We start from the raw sequence: 9,017 nt of genomic DNA, 5'->3' as shown, positions 1-9,017 counted from the left end.
ATACCAACAATTTTGATGCTGAAATGGATGGCAAAGTTCTGAAATTGAATGGGAACAGCATGGTAAGATGCCTGGATGCATGTCTAATACACAGGTCGCTTCTGGGAATAATGTTGTCATTGTATTGCGCCACTTTAACGTGCGGTCCTTGCCTATTTGTGATAACAGCTAGGAGCTCCAGGATCCTTAAAGGCTCCCTTAATGACTCCTTTAAGGTTTCTGGTCCTCACAACTACAAGACTGCTGGACTGCTGTGCTGCCGTGTACCGTGACCCTACAGTTTGGCAATCAGGCCACTGGAGTTTATACTGCTTGAAGTGAACTCAGTTGAACCCATTGACGGACTGTTGGATTGTGAGACATGGCCTAACAGCAGTCCGGCAAGCCGGCAGCGGGTTCAACTGAGTTTACAGGGCAGTGGGGAAGTGGGGAAGCCCCGAATGTGAACTTCGGTAACCTGACTGCTGGATTACCGAACTACTCAGAAGCCATGTCCCCAATCTGGCAGTCAAGCAATCCGATAGCAGGTTCACCCGTGGTTACACTTGGTACTGTGGGAACCCAGCTGTGAACTCCGGTGACCGGACTGTGTCACTGCTTCAAACAGCCGGGTTCCCTGCTGCCCTCAGTGTGTCCCAGGAACTGCAGTGATAGTTCGCGTTTTTCATCACTGCAACTTCTGGATGTAGTGGAGCTGGGATCATCATGGAACCTCATTTGGATTATGTCGGGCCTGCAAGGATGTTTCTGGGGTTAATTTTACCAAATAAAAATTGGTGAAAGAAGATGTGCTTTTTTTATTATTTAAAAAAAAGGATTTTTGGGTTGGTGTTTTATTTTTCATTTTACTGACAGGGTTGGTAATGGGCAGGGGGTCTCATAGACACCTCACCATTACAGCCCAGGGCTTGATGGCAGCTATGATTTTTGACAAGTCACAGCTGACATCAGTCCCATATATTACCCAGATTTTCACGGCACCATGGCAATCTAATGGATGTGCCAATTGTGGAGTGGCTGTGGGCTGCTATTTTTAGGCTGGAAAGGGCTCAATAACCATGGACCTTCCCAGCCTCAGAATATCAGCCTCCAGCTGTCTTTTTTTACCTGTGCTGGTTATCACAAATAGGCGGGGACCGCATTTCTTTTTTCGCTGCTCCTCCCAAACATAGTAATGTCAGTAGCAATCCCTGCATGTTTTTTGGCAAAAAATCAGGTGCCAAACATGCTGGGAGGGGTGTCGAATCTCATGAGGCGAATACCAAAATACTCGAATTACGGATATCAGGAATACCATAATATTCGTGCAAGTAACGAATAATGGTGAGTATATTCACTCATCACTATTAAGCTAGTCACACATTCATATCACATGTCTGTGTTCTGTTTATTTATTTTTTTAGAAATTCATGGATCTATAGTATATGCAAAACCCAAATCTGTGTGTGAGATCCATGAGACTCACAGCAGACTTGTCTGTTTTTACATTTTTTTTTAGGAATCCATATATCTATACACACATATATGGAAAACACAGATCTGTGTGCGAGATCCATAAGACTCACAGCAGCCACCTATTCCGATCCGTTTTCGCAGATCAGAATTGTCCATTCAATTCTATGGGTGTTCGTCAATCTTGGATGCAAACTAGGGGAGACTTCCAAATTGCTTCTGTTTTGCATCCGTTTCTCACTGATCTGTTGCTTAGTAATAAATTTGGGAACAAATACACATCTTTGGTAAAAAAAAAAAAAAAAAGGATGTGAAAAAAAGGATAACACCTGAGACGTTTTCGCAGATCAGAATCGTCCATTCAATTCTATGGGTATTTGTGAATCTTGGATGCAAACTAGGGGAGACTTCCGAATTGCTTCTGTTTTGCATCCGTTTCTCACTGATCTGTTGCTTAGTAATAAATTTGAATAAAGAAAAAAAAGGGACCTTATATATGGGCGGCACGGTGGCTCAGTGGTTAGCACTGCAGCGCTGGGGTCCTGGGTTCAAATCCCACCAAGGACACCATCTGCAAGGAGTTTGTATGTTCTCCCCGTGTTTGTGTGGCTTTCCTCCGGGTTCTCCGATTTCCTCCCACACTCCAAACACATACAGATAGGGACTCTAGATTGTGAGCCCCAATGGGGATAGTATTGCCAATGTATGTAAAGCGCTGTGGAATTAATAGCGCTATATAAATGAATAAAATTATTATTAGGTTGGGAACAAATACACCTCTTTGGTAAAAAAAAAAAAAAAGGTTGTGAAAAAAAAGGATGACACCCGAGAAGAAAAACAAAAACATTTGGTTTCTCACAGATCTGTTACTTTGTAATAAATTTGAATTAAAAAAAAAAAAGGGACCTTATTAGCTTAGGAACAAATACAACTCATCAGTAAAAAAAAAAAAAGGATGTGAAAAAAATAAAGGATGCAGCTATGATGACACCTGAGAAAAGAAAAACCAAAACAATCTGTTTCTCATGGAATGTTAAACTTCGCAACGATCTGTTTGTATCGTCAATGTTTTGAAAATACGACAAAAGGTAACGACTCTTCTGTCACCCAACTGTCAGGAATTTGAATTTTTAAATGTATCGCAAGGAATTGGGCAGTTGGGATTCAGGGAAAGCTGGGTAAGGGATGTAATAGGGCTCATTTTGGGACAGAGGAGCTGATTATTGAATTGTGGGGGGTGTGGGGATCAGTATGACTGGCACAGGGCTGGGCACGCTGGCTTGCTGTGTCAGCTGGGTGGCACTGGGCTCACTCCTCACATACCAGAAAAGGATGTTGTTGTGTTGGGGTTAAACGCAATATGTTCATTATCTGTTGCTGTTTCCTGGCCAGATGCACAGGGAGGAAGTGTAACTCTCATTCTACCACAGGAGGGGGAGGCTGGGCTCTGAAAAGTGACACAGAGGGGCTGAGTCCCATCACAAGCCCTGGGCTGAGGTAGGTACAATGCTGCTCTGCTGTCAGGGGGGATGCTGGGGGTTGTAGTCACTGGGGGCCCCCCTTTGCTGTGCCTGCATCCCATTACTACCACATTCCATGGTGATCTACAATGTTTAGAACTTGTATCTGAGTATTTGTAAACAGCTCACTGCCTGCTACAGTTACACTAATACTGATACATTGTGTTCTACACAGACTTGCCTTGTAATTTAACCCTCTGGGGGTGCATTATTTGTATATCTCGCTGTATAAAACCACAGCTAACACTTTGAACCTTATAACAGAATTGGCTCTGCTACATCTGACAGTGTTTTTGATCAGTATTTGTACCAGGATCGTCTCCAAAACTCAGAACAGGTGTCAATCTATCAGTTATAGTGCAGTTATAGTGTTTTGGGGACTGTTCACAATAAACAATCACCTTTGCTTTATTTTTTTATTTTTTTTTTGTCAGTGCCGGAGTATTTTCTGAAATCTTTCAATGATAGTTTTTGGCTGTAAGTTCCACTTCGGGCAATTAAACACTGATGCAAAAATACTGGCGTGTGAATGAGGCCTTAGGCTATGTGCCCACGGGACGATATACCTGCGGATATTTCCGCAGGTTTACCGTAGCTGCTCCCCGGAATCCGCAGCTATCCATTGCTGCGGTATATCTGCGGAGTTGTTGCGGTAAACCTGCGGAAACAGTGCCGATTTCTTGCAGAATTTCCGGGGGAATTCCCGCACTGTATCTCCATAGTGGAGGAGCCGGAATTCCGCAGATATATCCGCAGGAATAATTAACATGCACTTACGTGTGGCTGCGGGAAATCCGCAGCATTTTCTGCAGCCGCACATACCGCAGCATCCCATAGGGTAACATGGGGAGTGTCTGTCTTTGCTAGAACCTGCGGATTTATCTAGAAAATCCACGGGTTTTCCGCAGCAATATCTGCGGGTACATTGTCCCGTGGGCACATGGCCTTATAGTGTTGCAATGTTCACACTTTGCAAAAAAAATGAACACCGATGTTAGGTAGTTATCATTTTTAGGAAGTTTACTATTTGCTATGATTTCATGGGTGGGTGTTAGTCTATGGATACGATGCCATACGTTTATTTTTTCTTAAATTCAGATGTATTTGTCTACCGAAATGTAGTTTATAAATGGGAGCTGAGCCTTACTGGTAAAAAATAAAATATAAATAAATAAAAAAATAGCTGTTCTGGCTGGAAATAGCATCACTTCCACTAGAAAGAGGTTCAATGCATTGTACAAGAATGGCGGAAAGGAAACCGCACGACAACTTCTGACATTGTGATCTTGAATGTGCTGCTCTATGTTTACCCCGGAGGGTTGTAGACAATGTATCCATATGTATAATGTGTCACACGTCATTAGATTCTTGTGTAGTACAAGACAATATATTGTATTTTAGGCTACATTCACATGATCGTATTTTTGTCCGAGCGCTGTCCGTGGAAAAATAAAGCCATCACCTGGGCAGCGCTCTGACCATTGTTATACAATTTTGCTGTGCAGATGAGTGATTTTTTTTTTACACAGATACAATAAATTGCAGCATATACTATTCTCTTCCTGGAGTATAGGCATGTGCCCACGTTGAGTATTTGGCTATGTGCCCACGGGAGCTTGCTTCTGAGGATTTTGCCGCGGAAAACCTGCGGATTTTTCTGGATTTTGCAGATAAATCCGCAGGTTTCAGCATGTACAGACACTCCCCATGTTATCCTATGGGACATGGGGAGTGTCTTTGTCCACGCTGCGGAATATCCTGCGGATGTCCCGCAGCCGCACATAACTGCATGTGAATTATTCCTGTGGAATTACCTGCGGAAATCCTGGCCCTCCACTATGGAGATAGGCTATGTGCCCATGGGAGCTCGTACCTGCGGATATATCTGCAGGTATGGCCGCAGGTTTAGCGCAGCTGTCCGCCGGCATCCGCAGCTATTTTTAGCTGCAGGATTCCAGCGATATAGCTGCGGTATACCTGCAGACTTTCATGCGATTTACCTGCGGACGTCCCGGCCTCTATCTCCATAGTAGAGGGCCGGTATTTCCGCAGGTAATTCCACAGGAATAATTGACATGCAGTTACGTGCAGCTGCGGGACATCCGCAGCATATTCCGCAGCCGCACTTTCCGCAGCATGGACACAGACACTCCCCATGTCCCATTGGATAACATGGGGAGTGTCTGTACATGCTGAAACCTGCGGATTTATCTGGAAAATCTAGAAAAATCCGCAGGTTTTCCACGGCAAAATCCGCAGAAGCAAGCTCCCGTGGGCACATAGCCATAGAGGCCGGGACGTCCGCAGGTAAATCGCATGAAAGTCCGCAGGTTTACCACAGCTATTCCGCTGGAATCCCGCAGCTAAAAATAGCTGCGGATGCCGGCGGGGAGCTGCGGTAAACCCGCGGCCGTACCTGCAGATATATCCGCTGGTACGAGCTCCCGTGGGCACATAGCCTTAGGTTGCATAAATTCCTGCACCATTTGTTCATTTCTCGGCAGAAAAATTGCAGCCAAAAACCGCACGTTTTGCAATGTTTCGCAGCATTTTTGCCTCTTTTTTTTAGGCCATGTGCGCACTAGAATGCCTTTTTCTTGAGAAAAAACTGGACCCTCTGAAAGAATCCAGCACCCGTGGTAAAAACTGCCGTAAAACCGCACGCGCGTTTTTGCTGCGATTTGCCGCGGATTTACCGCAGATTTTCCGGAAGTTGGTCCCCACGGCTGTTACCATTATCTATGGCAAAAAACGCAGGTACCTGCGGAAAAGAAGTGACGTGCTCATTAATTCTGCAGCAGAAAATCTGCGGGTATAAAAAAAGCACAGGGTGCGCACAGCATTTTTTACAACTTATAGGATTTGCTTGGGAATGACTGCAGCAATGTTAATGTGTTTCTGCAGCAATTCCGCGGCAAATCTGCAGCAAAAGCCTGCGCACAGTGCCTTAAATGCATTTTTTAATTCGTTTTTCAATTGAATTCCATTGGTTAATAAACGCTGCAAAAATGCTGAAAGAATTGACATACTGCGCCAAATCTGCAAAGAGAAAATATTCAGCATGCGCACTACACTTTAGGATTCTCATAGACTTTTCTGCCATCAGGATTTGCTTGCAGTTTTGGGACAAAACAGCACTCAGAAATGCAAAAAAACCACAATAAAAATGCACTTAGGGTATGTGTGCACGATGTAGAAATTTTCTACACCAAAAACGCACCTCGTGGCCAAAAATGCACCAAAAAACGCATGAGTTTTTGGTGTTTTTTTTTTTTAGTTAATTCAGTTTGGAAGGGCTAAAAAACACAGGAAAAAACGGGCCAACAATTGACATGCTGCTTTTTTTCTGCATCAAAAACTGCACGGATGAAAGAAGCAACGTGTGCACAGCATTTCTGATTTCTCATAGACTTTACTGGGATAAGGATAGGCATGCTGATTTGGGCATCAAACTGCACCAAAAACTTCACCATGTGCACAGATCCTTAGTTGGTATAAATGCATGGCATAGAGGCATGTTCACACTGTGGTCATTTAACAGACAAAACCTAAGATAGAAACTAAATAAGCTTAAACACTACTATAAAAAACAAGTAAGGCTGGTTTCACACTACGTTTATTTAACATCCGTCCTTAACGTTATTTTAGCTGAAATACGGATCCTGCTTTTACAGCAAATAACGTATGCAAACGCATGTGTTATTTTGCAGGATCCTGCACTGGATGTTTAGGGGCGGGCATTGGAGTCATGTGATCGGGAGTGAGGGGAACTAGACTGGGAGCCGGCTTCTGACAGCTGCAGACGCTGGTAACCAAGGTAAACATAGGCCTTGGATACCCGATATTTATCTTGGTTACGAGTGTCTGCAGCTGCTAGGAGCAGGGCTGCCTGCATGCGTAACCAACGTAAACATCGGGTAACTAAGAGAAGTGGTTACCCGATATTTACCTTGGTTACGAGTGTCCGCAGCTCTCAGGTGGGAGAGAGAGGAAGGGGAGGAAGGGGGAAAGACAGAGATAGAGAGGGTGAGGGAGGGAGGAGGAGAGAGAGACAGATCACGCGAGACTGGTTCTGGGCATGCTCAGTACTTTCTGGGCATGCTCAGTACAAAAGCAGGATCCTGTCTATCAGCACGCCAGCGTTCACCTGCGTTAGCGTGCTGTTTAGTCAGGATCCGGTGACTTGCAGTATTTGGACGCAGCTCAAAAACGCTACAAGTAGCGTTTTTGAAACATGTTAAAAAACTGCAAGTCGCTGGATCCTCACTATAACGCACGCAAACGCAGGTGAACGGATGTTAACGCGAGTCCATTGCAAATGCATTGAAATGAAAACGCATTTGCACTGGATCCGCTTTTCCGCTAAAATAACGTTAAGGACGGATGTTAAATAAACGTAGTGTGAAACCAGCCTAAAAAGTAATAGTACATACAAATTACATAAGGTACTTATTACACACTATTGTTGATAAAAAAGTGTAAAGCCAACCCACAATGATGAGGTGTACCCCAATCAGGATGGTCCCTACATGACAAGGTGTACCCGAATTAGGATGGTCCCTACATGACAAGGTGTACCTCAATCAGGATGGTCCATACATGACAAGGTGTACCCGAATCAGGATGGTCCCTACATGACAAGGTGTACCTCAATCAGGATGGTCCCTACATGACAAGGTGTACCTCAATCAGGATGGTCCCTACATGACAAGGTGTACCCCAATCAGGATGGTCCCTACATGACAAGGTGTACCCCAATCAGGATGGTCCCTACATGACAAGGTGTACTAGGATCAGGATGGTCCCTACATGACAAGGTGTACCCCAATCAGGATGGTCCCTACATGACAAGGTGTACCTCAATCAGGATGGTCCCTACATGACAAGGTGTACCCCAATCAGGATGGTCCCTACATGACAAGGTGTACTAGAATCAGGATGGTCCCTACATGACAAGGTGTACCTCAATCAGGATGGTCCCTACATGACAAGGTGTACTAGAATCAGGATGGTCCCTACATGACAAGGTGTACCTCAATCAGGATGGTCCCTACATGACAAGGTGTACCCCAATCAGGATGGTCCCTACATGACAAGGTGTACCCTAATTAGGATGGTCCCTACATGACAAGGTATACCTCAATCAGGATGGTCCATACATGACAAGGTGTACCTGAATCAGGATGGTCCCTACATGACAAGGTGTACCTCAATCAGGATGGTCCCTACATTACAAGGTGTAACCCAATCAGGATGGTCCCTACATGACAAGGTATACCTCAATCAGGATGGTCCCTACATGACAAGGTGTACCCCAATCAGGATGGTCCCTACATGACAAGGTGTACTAGAATCAGGATGGTCCCTACATGACAAGGTGTACCTCAATCAGGATGGTCCCTACATGACAAGGTGTACCCCAATCAGGATGGTCCCTACATGCCAAGGTGTATCCCAATCAGGATGGTCCCGACATGACAAGGTGTACCCCAATCAGGATAGTCCCTACATGACAAGGTGCACCTCAAACAGAATGGTCCCTACATGAAAAGATGTACCTCAATCAGAATGGTCCCTACATGACAAGATGTACCTCAATCAGGATGGTCCCTACATCATGTAGGGACCATCCTGATTGGGGTACACATTGTCATGTAGGGACCATCCTGATTCTAGTACACCTTGTCATGTAGGCTACATAACAAGGTGTACTAGAATCAGGATGGTCCCTACATGGCAAGGTGTACCCCAATCATGATGGTCCCTACATGACAAGGTGTACCCCAATCAGGATGGTCCCTACATGACAAGGTGTACCCCAATCAGGATGGTCCCTACATGACAAGGTGTATCCCAATCAGGATATTCCCTAATCTAGCATTAAATCCTCACCTCGGATTCAGATGAAAAATTGTCTATTTTTTTCTAGACAAAAATTTGATGACTTTTTTTATACGTTTGCTTGGTATCAGAATTAAAGGGGTATTCCTATCTCTGCTCAACTATTTTGGAGACTTCTGTAACAGTGGAGGCTGAGAGCTAGAT

The 9,017-nt window shown here is 44.6% G+C and overlaps 1 protein-coding gene across 2 annotated transcripts in view; it reads left to right on the top strand.

Moving 5' to 3' along the window:
* Positions 1–2,752: 2,752 nt before the first annotated feature.
* Positions 2,753–9,017, top strand: part of RASGRP2 (RAS guanyl releasing protein 2) — a 195,631-nt gene continuing 189,366 nt past the window's right edge. The window contains exons 1-2 of one of the 2 annotated variants that reach the window (XM_075326074.1): positions 2,753–2,949; positions 4,655–4,664. In XM_075326074.1, the coding sequence (XP_075182189.1) occupies positions 2,813–2,949; positions 4,655–4,664 (147 nt within the window). In that variant the 5' untranslated portion in view covers positions 2,753–2,812. The remainder of the gene's footprint in view (positions 2,950–4,654; positions 4,665–9,017) is intronic. The other variant, XM_075326073.1, reaches the window with a different exon arrangement.

This window comes from Anomaloglossus baeobatrachus, chromosome 10 (genome assembly GCF_048569485.1).
Source record: "Anomaloglossus baeobatrachus isolate aAnoBae1 chromosome 10, aAnoBae1.hap1, whole genome shotgun sequence".
Classification (NCBI taxonomy): domain Eukaryota; kingdom Metazoa; phylum Chordata; class Amphibia; order Anura; family Aromobatidae; genus Anomaloglossus; species Anomaloglossus baeobatrachus.
This window is presented reverse-complemented; position numbering and strand designations above follow the sequence as displayed.